Source organism: Chiloscyllium punctatum, chromosome 44 (genome assembly GCF_047496795.1).
Source record: "Chiloscyllium punctatum isolate Juve2018m chromosome 44, sChiPun1.3, whole genome shotgun sequence".
NCBI lineage: Eukaryota > Metazoa > Chordata > Chondrichthyes > Orectolobiformes > Hemiscylliidae > Chiloscyllium > Chiloscyllium punctatum.
In genome coordinates, this window is record NC_092782.1 from 41,960,304 (window position 1) to 41,982,837 (window position 22,534).

Genomic DNA, 22,534 nt, shown 5'->3' on the forward strand with positions numbered 1-22,534 from the left:
CATTGCTTAAAACAGACACCAGGTCAGTGTTTATCATCTTGCTTTCACCAGGACTAACATACAAGAAATCAACATTCGAAGGAGAATGACAGCTGACATAGAGACAGCACAGTGACTCAGTGGGGCGGCGCGGGGGCTCAGTGGTTAGCACTGCTCCCTCGCATCCCCAGGGACTCAGGTTCAATTCCAGCCTCGGGTGACTGTCTGTGTGGAGTTCTCCCTGTATCTGCGTGGGTTTCCTCCCACAATCTAAAGATGTGCAGGTTAGGTGAACTGGCCAGGCTAAATTGCCCATAGTCTTTAGGGATGTGTAGCTTTTGTGCGTTAGTCAGGGGAAATGGAGAGTAATAGGGAATGGGTCTGGGTGGGTTCACCCTTGGAGGGTCAGTGTGGACGTGTTGGGCCAAATGGCCTATTTCCACATTGTAGGGATTCTATGGTAGTAAGAGAACAAGGTGCTGATTGGTTGGATCGTGGTTGGCATGGAGATGCAGTGAGACCTGTCATCAATCTTAACTGATGAAGCTCACACCCGGCCAGTCGGCACCGGTCAGGGTGTTGCCATGGGGAATGCAGCAGGGTCTGGCATTCTAATTCACTTTCCCCTCAGTGTAAAAGATACAATCTAAAGACAAGTTCCTCGTGTCTGTGCAGAACAGGGTCCTGTGTGTGTACATACGGAGCTTCTAGCTCATTAATTGAATTGTACTGTGAGCCAACCTGATTATCTTACATTGATTTCCGCTGTATCTGAGCACAGTCTGGATGATGGAATCCATTTCCAACAACAGGAGCAGGGCCATCCTCCTGCTGTGTCCCGGGACACGTGGAGCCGGTGAGGTCACTGCACTGTGCTAATCCCCAGGAAACGGACTGGCAGCTGGAAAACTCTGGGCCTCCCCCTGCACACCCCATGCATCCTGAGGGGCCCTGCAGCTACAACCTTTCTCTGGGCTGGGTGTTCCCAATCCTCTGTGCCAGACCACTGCTGCTCCTGTGCTTGCTGTCAGCTCTGCTCCTCCTATACCATCATTCACCTTCTTCAGAAGGCAGTCCCAGTGACCAATATCCCACCAGAGTCAGGATGCAGGAATCTCAGTGAAAATTGGGAAACACAAGGAGTGAAGGAGGTTCTTCAGTCTGAGGAGAGTCATTGGTGACACACACCTGCAGGTGAGGACACAACACACTCCCCCAGACAGTGGGACATGCTGCATGCCCGCCAGTAATGAGGGCCTTGTCTCCATCGTACATTCAGCTTCAGCCTCAGCAACTTGGTGAATAGACCACATCAGCTCAGTGAGCAGTATGTCACATCAAAATGGAGTACTTACTGCACTCTGAACCCTTTCCCATCCCAGATCAACATCAATCTTTCACCGTCCCAGTACATTCAGTCCAGACTATCACCAAACTTCCATGATCGATGATAAAGTGATGGTGTGTGGCTCTCACATCATCCTCTGATGTTGAACAAACAATGCTTCACCTTTAGCCAGTGCTGGCCTTTTGTAAAATCATTGCTGCTGACTTCAGAATCATTGAAATGTCCAAGTTCAACTTGCAAGGACCAGTGGCATTGTGCAAATCGGCCGTGAACATTATCTGACCCTGAGCACCTTCACTACAGGGAAATGGGCGATGAAATTATTACAAATTAAATGGAACTGGGCAAGGAGGGCCTGACAGTTGGTGGGCCTTCTCTCACTCTCTCTGTCCCTCCTCCTGTGCTCTTTAGCTCTCTCTACCCACACTCTCTATCCCTGACCCCATCCTGTCCCCCATCCCTCCCCTCATTTTCACTTCCCTCCCTCTCTGTCTCCACCACCATTGTCTCCGTCTCCACCACCCCGTTGCCTCCCCCAGCACCATCTCCCAGCCGTTCTCCGTGTTCTCTGAGTTGTATGAAGTGCACAGTGTGTGATGTGAAGTGGTACGTACAGAGACTGTGCTGGTATCAGCAATCGGAGCTCAGTTACAAAAGGGACATTCATTTACAACTGAAATGTGAAGGAATGTCTTCTCCCAGAGGGCAGTGAGTGTCTGGGGATCTCTACCCACAGACGTTTAGAAGCGACATCACTGAAAGCTTTCCAAGATGATGGAGATAGATGTTTGCAGTGACGGGGAGTTGGGGACAATCATGAACTGGATCTATAAAATAATGCGTGCCTTGGAAATGGTGGGCGCTGGGAAGTTGTTTCCATCAGGTGGGGACACTAGGACCCATGGGCATAGCCTTAAAATGAGAGGGGGTCAATTTAGAACGGAAATGAGGAGACATTTCTTCAGCCAGGGAGTGGTGGGCCTGTGGAATTCATTGCCACGGAGCGCAGTGGAGGACGGGACGTTGGGTGTCTTCATGGCAGAGATTGATAAGTTTTTAATCTCGCAAGGAATTACAGGGAGAGCGCGGATAAGTGGAATTGAAACATTCATCAGACATAATTAAATGGTGGAGTGGACTCGATGGGCTGAATGGCCTTGCTTCCACTCCTCGGTCTTATGGTCTGATGGTCTTATGAGCTGTCACAAGTGAGGAGTTAGGGCCTGGGGCAGATCGGTCATGGTGTTGCTGAATGGTGGGAAAGTCTGAGAGGCTGAATGGCCTGCTCCTGTTTCTATTTCTTTCACATTTTCACAATTTAATTTACTTGCATAGAATTATATTTGTCTGGTGAAGACAAGTGAAATTTTGTCGTGTCGCTCTATTGGTTAAAATAACAAATTTGGATTGGTTTTTAAATATTAATAGCCTGCAACCAGATCATGATATTGTCCGTGAATACATTTTGTAAACATTTTGGATTTTAAATTTAAATTTAAGTTTAAAATTTGGGTAACCTGATGTTTTTAGTGACTATGTACTTTACCAGTCTACCAAAGCCCAGTACAGTTTGATTCGGAAGTCTCCTTTGTTTTTACTGGGAGCACTGTACCTTGAAGCAGGGGACCTAGTTCCAGAATAAGGGATCACTAATTTCAGATGGAATCATCCTTCCTGCCAGAACACTGACAATTCCAATTATGAGTCAGAGCCAGTAACAGTCGTAGAAACACCTTAATTACACCAATTGTAAAACAGTGAGTCATAATCAGAATTGAATAAGGCTGTTTGTTCTCTCATTATTATTATTTGTTAATAATCCCAATACCTGCAGTTTTGTTAACACAACAATAACCTGCCTGTGGAATGTGACAGGGAAGATGTCTCCAATTAAATCACATCAGCCAGGACTATTCTTGCAAGGGGCCAAAGGAATGAATGGGAGACTGTACGTTTTAACATTCGGTGAACATTAGGAGACATTCCATTGTCTTAAAGGGAGAAATCATGTAAATACACAAGGAACCACTCGATAGAGATGACCACTCGATAAGCAAATTGGATTGGAATGAAAATGGTGAATGAAATGGGTGAAATCCCAAAGGAATGAGAAGGGTTTTGGGCGTCCTGATTGCTGCTCATCTATAGAGGTGCTCCAGATTAATGAAGGCACAAAGTCAGAGATAAGGTCAATGTAAAGGTCAGGCCACTTTATCAGGGATGTCTGTCTGAGGTAGCACCCAGGTCAGGGGTTATATCCGAGCCCAATAGTTGGGTCCTGGGTTCCAGTGGGGCAATTGTGCACAACTCGGGTGTGGGGCTACAGTTGGGAGGAGGGGGTGGGGACCATTTTCCTCAGGTCAGGCTGTGGTAGTTCTAGTCAAGGCAGGAACACGGCCAAGTCAACGCTGCTGTAGATGGGATCAGGTATTCTGGGACAAGGCACGGAGCGGGGGGCAGAGAAAGGTCTGGGGGGTTGGGGCAGGCTGTGAGGGTTATAGTCTGGGGGTCAAGGCAGAGTCTGAGGGTCTGGGGGCTGGGGCAGACTGTGAGGGTTAGAGTCTGGGGGTCATGGCAGAGTCTGAGGGTCTGGGGGTTGGGGCAGACTGTGAGGGTTAGAGTCTGGGGGTCAAGGCAGAGTCTGAGGGTCTGGGGGCTGGGGCAGACTGTGAGGGTTAGAGTCTGGGGGTCAAGGCAGAGTCTGAGGGTCTGGGGGCTGGGGCAGGCTGTGAGGGTTAGAGTCTGGGGGTCATGGCAGAGTCTGAGGGTCTGGGGGCTGGGGCAGACTGTGGGGGTGAAGGGGCAGGGTGTGGGGGTTAGGGAGAAGGATGCAGGGGTCAAGGAGAAGGGTGCAGGGGTCAGGGAGCAGGGTGTCCGGATCAGGGGCAGGGTGTGGGGGTCAGGAGAGGATGTGGGAGTGGGGGACAAGGTGTGGGGGTCAGGGAGCAGAGTATGGGGGTTGGGGCAGTGTGTGGAGGTCAGGGGCAAGGTGTGGGGGTCAGGTCAGGGTGTGGGGGTCGGGACAGGGTGTGGGTGTCAGGTCAGGGAGTGGGGGTGGGGCAAGGTGTGGGTCAAGGAGAAGGGTGTAGGGGTCAGGGAGCAGGGTGTCCGGGTCAGGGGCAGGATGTGGGGGTCGGGAGAGGATGTGGGGGTGGTGGACAAGGTGTGGGGGTCAGGGAGCAGGGTGCGCGGGTCAGGGGCAGGGTGTGGGGGTCAGGGTCAGGGGCAGGGTGTGGGGGTCGAGGGAAGGGTGTGGCTGTTGGTGCAGGGTGTGGGGGTCAGGGGCAGGCTGTGGGGATCGAGGGCAGGGTGTGGGGGTCAGGGGCAAGGTGTGGGGGTCAGGGGCAAGGTGTGGGGGTCGGGAGCAGCGTGTGGGGGTCGAGGCAGGGTGCGGGGGTCGGGAGCAGGGTGTGGGGGTCGGGAGAAGGGTGTGGAGGTTGGTGCAGGGTGTGGGGGTCAGGGGTAGGGTGTGGGGGCCGGGGCAGGGTGTGGGGGTTGGGGCAGGGTGTAGGTGTTGAGGGCAGGGTGTGGGAGTCGGGGACAGGGTGTGGGGGTCAGGGGCAGGGTGCGGGGTTCGGGGGCAGGGTGTGAGGGTCAAGGGCAGGGTGTGGGGGTTGGGGGCAGGGTGTGGGGGTTGGGGCAGGGTGTGGGGTCCAGGGGCAGGGTGTGGGGATTGGGGCAGGGTGCGAGTGTCGGGTGCAGCATGTGCGGGTTGGGCAGGGAGTGGGGGATGGGGGGCAGGGTGTTGGGGACGGGGGCAGTTTGTAGGGGTTGGGGCAGGGTGTGAGGGTCAGGGCAGGGTGTGGGGTTCGAGGGCAGGGTGTGGGGGTCAGGGGATGTGTGTGGGGGTCAGGGCAGGGTGTGGGTGTTGGGGCAGGGTGTGGTAGTCGGTGCAGGGTGTCGGGGTTGGGACAGGGTGTTGGGGGCAGGGGCAGGGTGTGAGGTTCAGGGCAGGGTGTAGGGGTCAGGGGCAGGATGTGAGGGTCGGGCGCAGGGTGTGGGGGTCAGGAGCAGGGTTTGGGTGTCAGGAGTTGGCTGTGGGGGTATGGATAGCGTGTGGGAGTCAGGGCAGGGTGTGGGGGACGGGGGCTGGGTGTGGGGGTCGGGGGCAGGGTGTGGGTGTCGAGTGTTGAGGGCAGGATGTGGGGGTCAGGTGCAGTGTGTGGGGGTCAGGGCAGGGTGTGGGGGTCAGGGGCAGGGTGTGGGGGTCAGGGCAGGGTGTGGATGTCAGGAACAGTGTGTGGGGGCCAGGGAAGGGTGTGGGGGCCGGGGCAGGATGTGGGTGTCGGGGCAGGGTGTGGGGGTCAGGGGCAGGCTGTAGGGATCGGGGTCAGGTTGTGAAGGTCGGGGTCAGGGGGTGGGGGTTGAGGGACAGGAAGTGGGGGTGAGGCAGGGTGTGGGGGTCAGGGTCAGGGTGTGGGGGTGGGGCAGGATGTGGGGGTCGGGGTCAGGGTGTGGGGGTCGGGACAGGATGTGGGGGTCGAGGCAGGATGTGGGGGTGGGGGTCAGGGAGCAGGGGTCAGGGAGCAGGGTGTGGGGGTTGGGGCAGTGTATGGGGGTCGGGGCAGGGTGTGGGAGTCGGGGCAGAATGTGGGGGTCAGTAGCAGGGTGTGGGGGTGAGGGGACATGCTGTGAGGGTCAGAGAGCAGGGTGAGGTGTTGGGGCAGTGTGTGGGGGTCAGGGGCAGGGTGTGGGGGTCAGGGACAGGGTGTGGGTGTCGGATGCAGGGTGTGGGAGTCGGGGGCTGGGTGTGGGGGTCAGGGGCTGGGTGTGGGGGACGGGGGCTGGGTGTGGGGGACGGGGACAGGGTGTGGGGGTCGGGGCAGGGTGTGGGGGTCGGGGCAGTGTGTGGGGGTTGGGGGCAGGGTGTGGAGTCAGGGACAGGGGGTGGGCGTCAGGGGCAGGGTGTGGAGGTCGGGGCAGGGTGTGGGGGTCAGGGACAGGGTGTGGGTGTCAGGGGCAAGGTGTGGGGGTCGGGGACAGCGTGTGGGGGTCGAGGCAGGTTGCAGGGGTCGGGGGCAGGGTGTGGGGGTCAGGGGCAAGGTGTGGGGGTTAGGGGCAGGGTTTGGGGGTTAGGGGCAGGCTGTGGGGCAGGGGGAAGGGTGTGGGTGTTGGTGCAGGGTGTGGGGGTCAGGGGCAGTGTGTGGGGGTCAGGGCAGGGTGTGGGGTCGAGGGAATGGTGTTGGTGTTGGTGTTGGTGCAGGGTGTAGGGATCAGGGGCAGGCTGTGGGGGTCGAGGGCAGGGAGTGGGGGTCGGGGGCAGGGCATGGGAGTTGGGGCAAGTTGTGGGGGTCGGAGGCAGCGTGTGTGGGTCGAGGCAGGGTGTGAGGGTCAGGGGCAGGGTGTGGGGGTCAGGGGCAAGGTGTGGGGGTCGGGGGCAGCGTGCGAGGGTCAGGGCAGGGTGTGGGGGTCGGGAGAAGGGTGTGGGGTTTGGTGCAGGGTGTGGGGGTCAGGGGTAGGTGTGGGGGTCGGGGCAGGGTGTGGGGGACGGGGGCAGGATGTGGGGGTCAGGGGCAGGGTGTGGGGGTCAGGGGCAAGGTGTGGGGGTCGGGGACAGCGTGTGGGGGTCGAGGCAGGTTGCAGGGGTCGGGGGCAGGGTGTGGGGGTCGGGAGAAGGGTGTGGGGTTTGGTGCAGGGTGTGGGGGTCAGGGGCAGGGTGTGGGGGTCTGGGGGCAGGGTGTGGGGGTTGGAGGCAGGGTGTGGGGGTGGTGCAGGGTGTGGGGGACGGGGGGCAGGGTGTGGGGGACGGGGGGCAGGGTGTGGGGGTCGGGCAGGGTGTGGGGTACAGGGGGCAGGGTGTGGGGGATGGAGGCAGGGTGTGGGTGTCAGGGCAGGGTGCGGGGGTCGGGGCAGGGTGTGGGGGACGGGGGGCAGGGTGTGGGGGTTGGGGGCAGGGTGTGAGGGTCGGGTGAAGGGTGTGGGGGATGGAGGCAGCGTGTGGGAGTCAGGGGCAGGGTGTGGGGGTCAGGGGCAGGGTGTGGGGGACGGGGGCAGGGTGTCGAGGTTGGGGCAGGGTGTGGGGTCTGGTGGCAGTGTGCCAGAGCTGGTCTCTGTGATCTCTGACCCTGACCCTACACAGAGATGTTTCAGTTTGAGGAAGGAAGCTGTCGATGAGCCTGGGTCTGGGCCCAGTTTGAGGCCGATCTTGAGTTTCATACAATTATAACGTCTAGGTCTTGGAGTTGGGAGTGAAATTGTTTTTGGCTTTTGGATGAGTGTCTTATTTAACTATATTTAACAAAATCTGATTTTAATCATTTCCTCAATGTCTGTCTTGCTGACAAATTTAGAATATATAAATTGTGTTGTTTGAAGGGATTAATTTGAAACAATTAGTCAAGCTTAACAAATTGAACTAATGTAATGAAATAAAGTTCCATTAAAACTCACAATGTTAAAGTCTAACTGTGATCGGACCTGAGTATTTAATTCTGGAATTCTTAAAGCTCACTGACTCACACTCAGTGTCAGGGTTAATGCCAGACCTGGAGAGATGATGGTGCACATTCTACATGTTGTTAAAGTTGAATTTTGAAAATCAAAAGCTTCTTGGTTAGTATGTTAGATAAGCAACATGCATCATATTCTTGATGTTAAACTGATATTCTTTTAAATTATTAAAAATAATGCCAATTGTATTTCCACCTGATAATGGCAGAAGCACCAGCCCCTCATTCCAGCCCTGTTCCAAAACTGGATAAAAAGGCTGAATTCCAGGAATGAGGTGACAGTAACTGCCCCTGACCACAAGGCAGCACTTTAACAAGGGATGGCACAGTGGCTCAGTGATTAGCATAGCTACCTCACAAAGTCAGGGACTCGGGTTCCATTCCTGTCTCAGGTGACTCTCTGTGTGGAGTTTGTATGTTCTGTCTGGGTCTACATTGGTTTCCCATGGGTGCTCCAGTTTCCTCCCACAGTTGAAAGATGTGCAGGTTAGGTGGATTGGACATGATAAATTGTCTCATAGTTTCCAGGGATGTGCAGGCTATGTGGATCAGCCTTGAAGAATAGAGGGTTATAATGTGGCAGGGTAGTGGTCTTTATTCAGAGGGTCAGTGTGGACCCGATAGGCTGAAAGACCTGCTTTCGTACTGTAGGGATTCAAGATTCAGTGTGGGTCCATATTGCTGCAGCTACACTGAAGTCAATGGGAACGCTCTCCACTGCTCTCCCTGACACCAAGGGAAATGGTTGTGGTTAGTGAAGGCAAACATCTCAACACCACCCAGGACAAGACACGCTGCTTGCTTGGCACTCTCTCCACCAACAGCACCCCCTGGTAACAGTGTGTACCATCTCCAAGATGGCCTTCAGCTACTGGCCACAGCTCCTTTGACGACACTTTCCTAATCAGTGAGCTGTATGAACCAGACCTTCAAGGCCATTAGAACACCACAAACTGCAGGTCCCCCTCCAAGGCACACTCCATCCTGACCTGGAACGAATGTTATTCCTTCACTGTCACTGTATCTAAATCCTAGAACACCCTCCCTGTCAAGATGGGGTGTACCTGTTCCAGTCGCACTGCACTAATTCAAGAAGGAAGCTCACAGCCAGCACCTTCCCAAAGGGGAATAGAGTTGGACCCTGCAGTAATACTCACATTGTGGAAATGAATTATAAACTATCCATGTCCCTGATCTGCTGTCTCCTCCCCAGTATAGGATTGAAAGGACAGATGGGTAGAAAGCATCAGTGGGACAGGAAGGCTGCTATAAACTAGACTCACAGTAACAAACACACAACTCATGATGCAATTTTTATTCTTGGCTGTGAAACTAAGTCAGTACAGTCATCATTGGCTGTGATCGCAACTACAAGCAGATTGAGGCAATACATCCACATCCCAGACAGGATCCAGGGAGCAGCGATAGATTCTTTCACTCGCAGCAGGGAGGCGGCAGTTTGTAGGAGCAAAGGGAACAGAAGCGCAAATAGCAATGTGAATCGTTCCACTGAACTGATTTCCCTGGATGGAAGGAAGACAAGTTCAATAAACCAGACAAATATTTGTGTGATAGGTTCATTCTCTGTTGTGGGACCATCAATGATCACACTGGCTGCTGACAAGGAAATGAAGTATAAGGGAATGAGCCCCAGGGTGATAGTGAGCTCTCTCAGGATCAGGCTGAGATGCAGCAGGCTGATCACATGTTACAGGTCCATGTTATCCGAGTCACTTGTATCCAGGTCAGTGCAACAATAAGCTTGTGAAGTCATCATAGTTTTGCTGCAATGTTTTGGCTCCCTTGCTTCAATAAAGGACAATTGGGTCCATCACATTGTTAATATCCAGAGTAAACCAGACAGACCTGGATAAGTAGCAATAAAATCCAACAAGGTGCGTGGTTTGGAAAGAACCTGTCTGATTTCCTGAGTTTACTCTGGACTGGATTTAGAATCTGTTTTGTATGTGGACAGCACAGACTCTCCACAGGGTTAAACAATCTCCTTCCCCACGGCACAGACTTCAAATAATTGGTACAGTCCGTGGGATTTCAGGTTAGAATAATCTATCTGGATTATATATTTTAAATCAGGGAGTCAAATCCTGCGGAGAGGGGGAGGGGTATGTGGTACATTAGTAAAGTGAGGGCTGGATCTGGGACGGTTGATTCTGTTCCTCCGAATGTTGTGTACTGCTCACTGGGAGCATGGCTGCAGCCTGGTATGTGTCAGGATCAGCTCATTAAATGTGCACCAGTTCCAAGGCTGGTGCTGGTATAACCATGTCACTGTGGGTTCCAGACAATTGACCAGAAGGAGAAAACTTTAATATTACTCCCAGAAGGTGCTCTACTCTCCAAATCTCAGGACCCATTACTCTCCTCCTTTGAACAGTTTTACCCGTAAGGTTCCTGCCAATGGAGCAGGAAATGGAGTCCTGTCCAAATCTAATCCAATCAACCAATTGCCAGGAAATATTTTCCTGAAGGCCACAATTTCTATCACACTGGAATGCATCGACTTACTGAACAAAATCTGCACACAGTCCTCTCTTCCACCTGAATCACTGGGTTCACCTTTCATCCAAAATATAAAATCTAATGCAGATCCATCACTCCATTGGAAAGTCCCCTCCTGTGGAAGTAAGATCAGATCATTTAACATGATATAACTTTCTCACCCTAATAATGTGGTGCAATAAGACAAGCAACATTACCTTGTGAACGTCATTCAAACCGATCCAAATCGGAGAACACTTATTTTTGGAGTTATGTATCATATTTGCAAGAACTTTGTTCTGCTCCATCCCGTGCAGGGAAGCAAGATGGCCGCCTGGAGCCAAGTGTTGGCAATGCAGCTTGGGAGTAAATAAGAAAGGCAATTTGTCACTTGTTGCAGTGTTACATGAATATTGGAACAAAACAATTGACCACGTTCAAAGAAGAAACTCTTATTTTGGAGAATATAGACAATGAAACTAGAACCGCCTGTTACATGTCCACAAGGACCTAATATGGACTGAGTCCAACCTTCAGTGAGTGGTGCCACACTGAGGCTGAGGATTTGGGACCAATCTCATTGTGGCTTCTTAAGAATGTGGAGAAATGTGGCAGAAACATGTGGGAGGTCCATCAAGGCCTATCTCAATATCAGGAAGAACTCTCTGCAAATTTAAACTGTGTTCTGGGCAATAAGGGGAGATTCTCCCTGGGTTGTGATAAATTGCTTATTAAGGAGGAATAAGCTTTGTTAACTGCACACTTTGCATCACTAATATACAGCTTCCCATCCTATTACCTGCCAGGATCAAACAAGATGCTGAAAATTCAGAACATGGAGAGTGAGTACCTGATAACTTCAACCCAGTAGGGCCTTCATGTTGGACACCAGGCTCAAATATCTCTTGACACACTCCATGGGTACTACCACATGTGCCCCATGTCCACAGGTACAGACATCTCACATGTGCCAGTGTCTAAAATCCTTCATGGTACATCTCCAATCCCTTTACATTGTGCTTCTGCCTTTCAATGCTGCACCTCAGCAACACACTGACACCTACCATTGTAACGCTGCAGCAAAGACATTGTGTGCTCAGGGACAGACACCAGCTGCTGGACTGCACCAGGCTGCATCTTCAGTCTGTTGGCTCTCTGTCTGAGTGCTCACGCACTGGAATGGAAACATAGAAACCTAGATGGTAGAGGCAGGAATAGGCTATTCGACCCTTTGAGTCTACATTGCCCTTCAAAGTAATCATGGCTTATCATCCAACTCAACACCTACTTTCTCACACTTTCCCTTTGATTCCCTTCGCTTTAAGAACAGTTCTCTCAATATGCACAGCATTCCTGCCTTGTCCCTCAGGCAGAGATCCCAAGCTCACAGTCCCGCAGTACAGCTGTGCTGTTTAATACAGACTCAAAGCTGGGAAGTTTGTCCTGGTTGTGATCAGTTCTCAGTCTGGTCAAAGGAGACAGCCTTCCCTCAGGGGGTCCCAGCACGGTAAGGCAAGGGCAGCCTCCAATACCAGCCCAGGGGCTGGGACATGGCCAATTAGCTGCTCGGGGCGGTCAGAGTCAGGATGCTCAGGAGCTGGATATTGAGCATCCCACCAGCCCGTCCTCACTCTCCCTGCCCTATTGTGAGCTGTTACTGTCTGTAATGAGAGAGCATCAGGAATTGTGGGAGATGAAAGTGAGTGACACAGCTGCTACTTTTGGTGCAGGTGCAGAGGTTCCCTGAGCGAGTGAGTTGGTAGCACTGAGGGTTTGCGGGGTCAGTGGTGTCAGGGGATGGGCTGGGTGATGGTGATTGAGGCAAGATGTTACGTTGCAGTGAGTGAATTTAACTTCCCCGATGCTGACTGGGGCTTTCTACATGCTAAAGACTTGGATGGGGCAGAATTTGCCAGGACCATTCAGGATGGTTTCTTGACACCATTTGTGATCAGTCCAACCAGGAAAGGGATGATACTGGACCTGGTTTTGGGAAATGAGTCCAGCCAGGTGAGTGAAGTTTCAGTGGGGGAGCAAATCAGGAGTAATGACCATACTGTGTGTTGAAAGATACTCATGGATCGAACTGTTTGATGGTAAAAGTATATCAGACACATGGGAGTATATTAAATGTCAACTGATAAAAGTTCAGGAGTAGCACATTCCTGGCAGAACAAATGATAAATACGGCACATGACATGAACCTTGGATGACCAGAGACATTATGACCTTGGTCAAAAAGTAAAAGGAAGTGTACGTATGCGAACTGATGAAGTCCTTGAAGTATTGAAGGAAATTAGAAAAGAGTTTCAGCGAGGAATTAGAAAGGCTAAAGGGAGTCATAAGACCATAAGACCATAAGACCATAAGACATAGGAGTGGAAGTAAGGCCATTCGGCCCATCGAGTCCACTCCGCCATTCAATCATGGCTGATGCGCATTTCAGCTCCACTTGCCAGCGTTCTCCCCGTAGCCCTTAATTCCTCTAGACAACAAGAACCTATCAATCTCGGCCTTGAAGACATTTAGCGTCCCGGCTTCCACTGCACTCCGTGGCAATGAATTCCACAGGCCCACCACTCTCTGGCTGAAGAAATGTCTCCGCATTTCCGTTCTGAAATGACCCCCTCTAATTCTAAGGCTGTGTCCACGGGTCCTAGTCTCCTCGCTTAATAGAAACAATTTTCTAGCATCCACCTTTTCAAAGCCATGTATTATTTTGTACGTCTCTATTAGATCTCCCCTTAATCTTCTAAACTCCAACGAATACAATCCCAGTATCCTCAGCCGTTCCTCATATGCTAGACCTGTCATTCCAGGGATCATCCGTGTGAATCTCCGCTGGACACGTTCCAGTGCCAGTATGTCCTTCCTGAGGTGTGGGGACCAAAACTGGACACAGTACTCCAAATGGGGCCTAACCAGAGCTTTATAAAGTCTTAGTAGTACATCTCTGCTTTTATATTCCAACCCTCTTGAGATAAGAGACAACATTGCATTCGCTTTCTTAATCACAGACTCAACCTGCATGTTTACCTTTAGAGAATCCTCGACTAGCACTCCCAGATCCCTTTGTGCTTTGGCTTTATTAAGTTTCTCACCATTTAGAAAGTAGTCCATTCCTATATTCTTTTTGCCAAAGTGCAAGACCTCGCACTTGCTCACGTTAAATTCCATCAGCCATTTCCTGGACCACTCTCCCAACCTGTCTAGATCCTTCTGTAGCCTCCCCACTTCCTCAGTACTACCTGCCTGTCTACCTAACTTTGTATCATCGGCAAACTTTGCTAGAATGCCCCCGGTTCCCTCATCCAAATCATTAATATATAATGCGAACAGCTGTGGCCCCAGCACCGAACCCTGCGGGACACCGCTCGTCACCGGCTGCCATTCTGAAAAAGAACCTTTTATCCCAACTCTCTGCCTTCTGTTAGATAGCCAATCCTCAATCCATCCCAGCAGCTCACCTCGAACACCATGGGCCCTCACCTTGCTCAGCAGTCTCCCGTGTGGCACCTTATCAAAGGCCTTTTGAAAGTCCAGATAGACCACATCCACTGGGTTCCCCTGGTCTAACCTACTTGTTACCTCTTCAAAAAATTCCAACATTGTGAAAAGGCATTCACAACCAGGATTAAGAAGAAGACACAGCTTTTTGTACATATATAAAAAGCAACAGGATAGTAGCCAGAGAAAGGGTTGGCCCACTCACGGACATAGGAGAGAATCTACGTGTGGAGTCAGAAGTGGTAGGTCAGGTCCGGCATGAATACTTTGTGGCAGTATTCACCAAAAAGATGGAATTGGTGGAGGATGACCTCAAGGAAGGGAGTGTTAAGTTTCTCAGCCATGTTACTGTTAAAAAGGAAGAGGTGTTATGCTTCTTAAAAAGTATTAAGTAAATAAGCCCCTGAATCCTGATAGAATCTATCCCAGAATACTGAGGGAGGCAAGAGAACAAATCCAGGAAATTACTGTCCTGTGAGTGTCGCCTCTGTGGTAGGGAAATTATTGGAAGAGTTTCTCAGGGACAAGTTTGATATGTATGCAGAAGCAATTGGATTTATTAGTTTTAAGACCATTGGTCTAAAATCTGCTCCTTATATTTAATGGTCCATTCAGCCCATCGTCTCTGCTCTGCCAGTCAATCGTGACTGATACGTTTCTCAACCCCATTCTCTTGCTTTCTCCCTGTAACCCTTAATCCACTTCATACAGGAAAACCTGTTTACCTCAGTATGAAAAATGTTCAATGAGAGTATATTTTGTGCGTGGGAAATCATGCCTCACTAACTTGATCATGTTTTTGAGGTGGTGACAAAGAAGATTGATGATGGAACTGTGGCTGATGCTGTCTACCTGGACTTCAGTAAAGCCTTTGACAAGGTTCCACATGGCAGACTGGTACAAAAGATGAAGTCACATGGTATCAGTGGAAGGTACAACATTTAAATACAAATCCAAACATAGACCAGAACAACATAACACAGGAAATGGCCCTTCAGCCCATCATTTCTGTGATGACCATGATGTCATTCTAGACTCCTCCCATCTGCCTGCATTTTGGAGGTTTCCTCTATTCTCTGCCTGGTCATGTGTCTGTCTAAATAGCTCGAAGACCTATCAGCATCAATGACTTCCCTTGACAGTGTGTTCCAGGTGCCGATTGCCTTCTGTATAAAAAAAACTTGCCTTGCACATATCCTTTAAACTTTCCCACTTCACCTGAAATCTATGGCACCCAATATTTGACATTTTCACACTGAGAGATGGCTTCTGACTATCCTCCATATCCATGTCTCTCATAATTTTAGATCCTTCTGCCAGGTCACCTCTCAGCCTCTGATACTCTCCTGAAAACAATCCAAGTATGTCTTATCTCTCCTTACATTCCAATGCAGTAATATCCTGATAAACTTCTTTTGCACTCTTTCCAAAGTCTCCACATCCTTCCTATCATGTGGCAACCAGAACTGCACACAATAGTCCAAATACGGCCTAACTGAAGTTTTATTCAGCTGCAAAGTGAATTGCCCAGTTTTATCCTTAGTGCCCCCACAGATGAAGGTACGCAGACTGGAACCCTTCTTCACCGCCTTATCCACTTGTCATAGAGTCATACAGCATGGGAACACAGCCTTCAGTTCAACTCATCTGTGCTGACCAGACATCCCCATCTGACCGAGGTCCATTTGTCAGCAATTGGCCCATATCCCTCTGAACCCTTCCTATTTATCTGCCTGTGCAGACGCTTTTGAAATCTTCTAATTGTACACGCCTCCACCATTTCCTATGGCAGCTTGTTCCATACACACACAATGCTCTGTGTAAAACATGTTGCTCTTTGGGTTCTTATTTCCCTCCCACATTAATCCTCTGCCCTCTCCTTTTGGACTTCTCAACTCAAGGAAAAAAGACCTTGTCTATTCACCCTATCCATGTCCCTCATGATTTTTTAAACCTCTATAATATCACCCCTCAGCCTCCGATGCTCTGGAGTTTGTGGAAATCCTGTCGAGCAGGTTGGATACTCCCCAGCAATATCTATTCCTCTCAGCATTTTAATAGCAAAACAACTTCCTTTCTCAGAGTTACCTTCATAACTGAAAGGGATTTAGTTCCTAGAATCACCTTTCTGTCTCTGGAATGCAATGATCTATAAAGTATGGGACTGACTTCAAAGTTGAGCATAATACAAGTTGGTTCTGATATAACACGGTGGTTCCATTCTCACGTTGTAAGAAAATCGCACAACAGCCGCAATATTTAAACTGATGGGACCGAGATCGTGTTATAGCCAATACAGGGAAGGAAAGTTCACATTCTACAAATAACGGTCTAAATTCTTCAATCACATTAAAGCTAATTCATATTGAAGAAACACATGTTTTAGCAAAACAGATTGTAATCACAAACAATCTGAACAATGAACTTTAATGAGCATCATTACAACAATACATGTGTAAAGTCACAGTATATTCGATTGAAATACAGAAAATCATTTTGACATGAAGTATCCAAAGAAGAAAATTCTTAAGTTAAAATTTTTACACGACAATCTTAAAACTTGGTTCGTACAATGCATTTTTCATTTATGGCAAAATTGTTCTGTTAAGGGACCCTTCATTTCCGGCGGATTCAATGTCACAACTCCAAACCCAATACCTTACAATGGAGATTCCAAGGACTTACCTCAGCATCAATCCAAGTCATTTTCTTAGGAACAAACTTGTAGCAATAACCAAAATAAATGAAGCCATCAGAACAATACCCTTTGGCCAGGGGACTACATTGTTGAAGGTTCTGATCCAAAGGTGTTGAATTCTGCATAGTTAGTTCATCAGCTGCAAATTACAATAAGCTGCAATAATTACATCATTCACAGTTCATTTCCCCTTCATGAGGCTAGAAACTGGTGAGCACATGGTCGATGGGTCCTGCCTCAGAGTGAGACTTCCCACCTGACTGCAATAACCTTCACATATACTGTTTGTTGATGTGGAAATACAGAGAAAGTGCAGCACAGAAACAAGCTGCTCGGTCCAGTTAGTCAAAGACAGTGTTTATTTCCTACAGGGGTCTCCTACCATTCTGATCACTTCCTCCAACACTACCACCAAATCACTTCATTCCCTTCGGCTTGTCTACATTCCCCCCAATGGGGCTGTACAGTCAGCCTCTGGTACACCGAGTAATGGCAAGGTTCACATTCTCAACACTCTGGAGGAGGCCATTCTCATGAATTCCTTGATTGATTTGTTAGTGACGAGCTTATATTTTATAAACTCACTTAAAATAACATCAACTTTATTCCAAATGTTCACCCATCATTTGCCCTCATGGTTCATCTCGGGCTGCCCCCTTCCTCAACATTTCTATTTCTGAGGTGACACTGTCAATGGCAGAACTGGATAAATGCCCCAGCTCCCACTGATGCCATCATTACACTTATTCCCATGGCACATTCTGTACGGAGTCTGTTCCATTCGGTTTCTCTGTCTGTCCTGTTCTGATGATGCCACGGTCAATACCAGTGTTTCTGATATCTCTCCTGTTTCTTCCCAAAATGAGAGCTCACTCCACAGTGAGTCCCTTCAACTGTCCCATTTCGCCCATTTCCCCAATTCCTTCTGTTCCTTCCAAGAATCATGTTACGTTTGCCTTTCCCTTATCCTCCCAGACTTCCACATTGTTCACATTATCACCTCACATTTCTGCCACTTCATTCATTCCCATCCCCATTCAGAATTGCAAGACCCTGGTCAGTTCTTCCAACACTTGTCACTTGCCCACTATCAGTATTTATGAGGTCTCATTCTCCACCTTCTCACAGACAGTGCTCTTCCTCCAGTGTGGTGGTGGTGGGGTGGGAAGGGGGGTGGGGGGGGGCAGTGCAATCCTGAGCCATAAACTGATCTTTAATTCTTAAAAAAGGGAATGGGGGAGCTTCTTAAAAATGGCAGTGTATTGGAAATGAGGGGGAGAATAGGATTGGACTGGGTGAATATTAATGACTGTGGGGAATGAGCAGGATAGTGGGATTCGATTGATTTGGGTATTAAATGACACGGGGAGTCAGCACAGCAGGAGATAACTGAGTGAGATACGTTTGAGGAGGAAATGTGAGAATAGGATCAGATTGAGTGAGTCAGTAATGGGTCTCTGTGAGTGAGAATAGAAAGGGATTAGTCTGTGGGAGTCTATTAAAGCATTTGAGCGGTGAGCAGGAGAGTAGGTTTGGACTGAGTGGAAAATGAATTCATGGAGAGGGAGCAGGAGAGTGGGATGAGAGTGGGAATGAGGGCTCAGACTAAGAGAGAAAGCTGGGCTGGGCATTGCCATGTGCCATGGGTACACACAGGCAGGAGGGGGAGGGGCAGTAAAATGAGGTGGGATGGTGAAGCATGCTGTGCCCATATGGGGAGAGGGCAGACAGTGAATGTGGAATGTGTAGAATATCAAACACATGGCAATGGTTTGGTCATTGCTCACTTTCAGAGATTCCTCAAGATACCATCTCTGTCTGTTCTCTCTCATTCACACAACAGGACATCCATTAACCCCTCAGCTCACAGCATTAACCTGTCTTCACACACAATGTTCGGTTGACCCTACCTGCAACATCTCTGACCATCAATGTACTCAGCACCAATCCCATCAGCAGCATCATGTCTGCAGTGAAGTTCCTTTCCCCTCACCTGAAACACAACAAAAATGATTCAATATCAGTGTCCAGGTTTCACAGTTAAGATGGGGCTCTCCTGCTCCTCTCCTTACCTCTCCCTCTCCGTCTCTCTCTCTCTCTCTCCCCGTTGTCTGGAGTGATGAGGTGTCAAGTCTTACTCTCAATATATATAGCAGACAGTGAAGAAGGATGGGACCATTGAAATCAGATCCAATTGACTCGAGAATCAATGATGTCCAAATTCCTGCTGACCAATCAGAGACTGGCAGCTCAGCGCAGAAAGGATTGGAAACCATGAGAATGTTCCTGGAGTTACACATTAAATTGTACAACGTGGCACTGGAACAGCTCAGTGAGAAAGGAAACTGTACTCATCGTTCCTGACCCCTGTAATCAGGCTGGAAGTGAATGTATTTCTAAGCTCTGAAATTAATGAATATTTTCAATCAGAATATTTACAGTGTCATCACATTTAGCTTTCACCAAACACCCGAGTCGAAGAGTGTGCTGCTGGAAAAGCACAGCCGGGCAGGCAGCATCCGAGGAGCAGGAGAGTTGAAGTTTCGAGCATAAACTCTTCATCAGAAATGAGGGGGTGGCACAAGGATACTGAGAGTCCTATCCCTCATTCCCAATTCCTGCGTCTCCGCTGCATCTACTCCCAGGAAGACCAATTCCACCATAGTACATCCCAGATGGCCTCCTTCTTCAAAGACCGCTATTTCCCCACCCACGTGGTCGACAATACCCTCCAGTGCATCTCGTCCACTTCCCACACCTCTGCCCTTGAACCCCACCCCTCCCATCTCAATAAGGACAGAAACCCCCCTGGATCTCATCTTTCACCCCAAGAACCTCTAGATACATCGCATCATCCTCCACCACATCTGCCACCTACAAACTGACCCCTCCACCAGGAATATATTTCCCTCCCCATCCCTATCTGCATTCCACAGAGGCCATTCCCACCACGACTTCCTTGTTAGGTCCACACCCTCCACCAACCCGCCCTCCACGCCCAGCACCTGCCCTTGCCACCGCAAGAGGTGTAAATCCTGCACCCACACCACCCCCCCACCTCCTTCCAAGACCCCAAAGGATCCTCCACATCTGACAGAGATTTACCTGTACTTCCACACATGTCATCTACTGCGTCTGTTGCTCTCAATCTGGTCTCTTCGACATTAGGGAGACAGGATGCCAACTTGCAGAATGTTTCAGGGAACATCTCTGGGACACACACACACAAAGCAACCCCACCACCCTAAGGCCAAACACTATAATTCTCCCTCCCACTCCACCAAGGACATGCAGGTCCTGGGCCTCCTCCATCACCAAAGTCTGACCACCCGATGCCTGGAGAAAGAAAGCCTCATTTTCTGTCTTGAGACCCTCCAACTATACAGGAGCAATGTAGATTTCACCAGTTTCCTCATTTCCGCTCCCCCCACCTTATCCCAGATCCAAAGTTCCAACTTGGCACTGCCCTCTTGAGCTGTCCTTTCTGTCCATCTTCCTTCCCACCTATCTGCTCTACCCTCCTCTCTGACCTGTCACAATCATTCCCACCTCCATCTGCCTATCGCATTCCCAACTACTTTCTCCTCAGCCCAATCCCCCCTCCCATTTATCTCTCAGCTCCCTTGGGCCATCCCCTCATTCCTGATGAAGAGTTTATGCTGGAAATGTCGACTCTCCTGTTCCTCGGATGCTGCCTGACCGGCTGTGCTTTTCCAGCATCACACTCTTCAACTCTGATCTCCAGCATCTGCAGTCCTCACTTTCTCCTGCATTAAACACCCCCAAAGTAAGTGAATAATATTTTACCATTCGAACAAGATTGTAATGTCAGATCTGAACTCCATCTGTCCCCCATTTCTCTCCCTGTTGGGAAGCTTCCTTCATGCAATAGCAGCAGTGAGATTGAGTCTGTTTATAAAGAACAGGGTCCATTCACAATCACTGGCAGCTTTCAAAAAGGAACACAATCGAGGTTTGTTCAGGAGTGACATTGAGGGACAGGGAGATAATGAAACTTGTGAATGTTGGATCATATTCACCTCTCAGTGGAACTTTCTAGAAGAACTCTTTATTTACAGCTATTTCTGTACAGACATTCACTCAAAACCCTATCTGGTGATGTATTCTCTCTGACTAACCACTGGATATGTCCCGATAAAGGGGGTTTGGTGTCAGCGAATACAGTAGATTGGATGAGAGAGATAATAGAACCTGTGAATGTGTGATCTTAATCTCCCAGTATCAGTGGAACTTTCTGGAAGAACGTTTTCCTTACAGCTTGATCTGTGCAGACATTTCGCCAAGACCCTGTTTGACTATCTGTTCCTTTCTAGTTCTCGCTCTCTGTGATCATGTGACACTGGTATCATCATTACATCATGACACAACAGTGTTATACACGCTGCTGATGTTCATTCCATCAGTCGACATCACGTCCCAGTCTTTATCCATTTTCTGTATGTGTTTTATGCATTGTAAAGGTGATGGTTCTGAAAGGGTTAACACTCATGTTACATTTTCTCCACCCATTCTACTGACATCACACACTGTCTGTGTATGGAGACAAGGAGTTCTGCTCCATCTTATGGAGGGAGCAAATATATCTGCAACGGCTCCCTCAGGTTCTCGTATCAAACCCTGACCAAAGGTAATTATTGTTGTCATTTAATAACCTTCTTGTTATCGAAGAACAGTTTCTTGTCTGTGGATGCTCTGGTGCAAGGCTCACTAGCAACAGAGAAGCAAGTGAGGATGAGGGATATTTTTGAGGTTGACAACCTGTGACCAGTGAGGTCCCACAGGGATCAATGCTGGGAACACAACTGTTTATTATATATATTAATGACTTGGGGGGAAGGAAGGGAACGTACTGTAGCCATATTAACAGTTAACATTAATGTTAGGGCTGCCCATGACAGAACATCATAAAATGGCTGAAAACTCCAACAAGCTTTGCAGTAACAGATATTGTATAGTGTGGGAAACATTTGTTTCATGTGGTCTCAGTACAGAGTACAATGACTGCTTGTTTTGTCTGTCAGACTGGATATGCAACATTCCTTGCTATCCTGAAGATAAGAACATTTCACACGAATTAGTTACTTCTCTGAAGATTTTTTTCTGTTGGTCATAATACAAGTAGGTTTTGATTAAGATTCTTCAAGATAATCATAGATATAGTTTCCAAATAAGTTATAGATATATCACACATATATATAAAAAGTCATGAAAGAAAGCATTACAAAGAAAGTTTTAAAGACTTATTACGGGTATTGGAGAGAGTCCCCTCTAACCCTTATAAGGTGTCGGAGAATTTATCCCAATTAATCAGAGATCACAAACACACAGATCGGACTGAGAGCTGACAAGGATTTATTTAACAAACAGCACGATCATGGAAGAGACTTGACCCCACTGAAACAGTCACTGACAGCTGCTCAGGAGGAACCACAGCTTCTTTCCCGAACAGAGAATACAGTGGAGTTTTATACCCTTACAACAATGAAGGGTGCGTTATGAGGTAATGGGGTGCGTTGTACAACAAAGAGAAAAAGAGTTCATTCATTGAAGAGATTCAAGTGTCTGGTGCCCTGACAATGAGTTTCTTAATTGACTCGGGAGATTCCGATACTTGGCTGGAGTAGGTGAGAGTGGGTTTCATCCTGGTATCAATGTGTTTGTATTGTTGAGGGGGCAAGTGAAGTACCTTTGGTGCCACCTTGTCTGGGTACCCTTCGTGAAGGCTTGAGTCCTAGTGGGAGCAGCTGTGCCCTCAGGGCATCAGAGATGCTGGGCTATTGTGGAATGAGAGGCTCTTGATCAGTTAATCTGAAGAAGTACATTGTCTTGGTCTGGGGCTGGATGAGTCATGTCCTGAGGTATGTGTGATGTCTGGGCTGGCTGAATTGGCCAGTTTGAGGCATTGTGGGTAGGCTTAGTGGCTAAGTGCAGACATTTTGTGTTTTAGATTCAGGGTAGCCTTTGGCCTCTCCCTGCATTGTCCTGGTCATTGCATGAAGAAATGACCACATGCCTTGAACTCTGCTGTCTCCT

The 22,534-nt window shown here is 49.1% G+C and overlaps 1 protein-coding gene across 1 annotated transcript; it reads right to left on the minus strand.

Annotated features, from left to right (window-relative positions):
• Positions 1-9,210: 9,210 nt before the first annotated feature.
• LOC140466645 (lectin-like) lies at positions 9,211-18,445 on the minus strand. Its single transcript, XM_072562082.1, has 5 exons — positions 18,391-18,445; positions 16,468-16,619; positions 10,494-10,634; positions 10,303-10,411; positions 9,211-9,299 (listed from the first exon to the last, which is right to left on the minus strand). The coding sequence occupies exons 1-5, from the start codon at positions 18,443-18,445 to the stop codon at positions 9,211-9,213; spliced, it is 546 nt and encodes a 181-aa protein (XP_072418183.1).
• Between the last annotated feature and the right edge of the window lie 4,089 nt (positions 18,446-22,534).

Excerpts from the sequence above, each read along its gene's own strand:
- LOC140466645 (XM_072562082.1), bottom strand. The coding sequence starts at position 18,445 with ATGATGCTGCTGATGGGATTGGTGCTGAGTACATTGATGGTCAGAGAT. Across the intron at positions 16,620-18,390 it reads GATGGTCAGAGATGTTGCAG|CTGATGAACTAACTATGCAG; the intron begins GTAGGGTCAACC and ends TGTAATTTGCAG. Across the intron at positions 10,635-16,467 it reads TGACTTGGATTGATGCTGAG|CTGCATTGCCAACACTTGGC; the intron begins GTAAGTCCTTGG and ends TTTACTCCCAAG.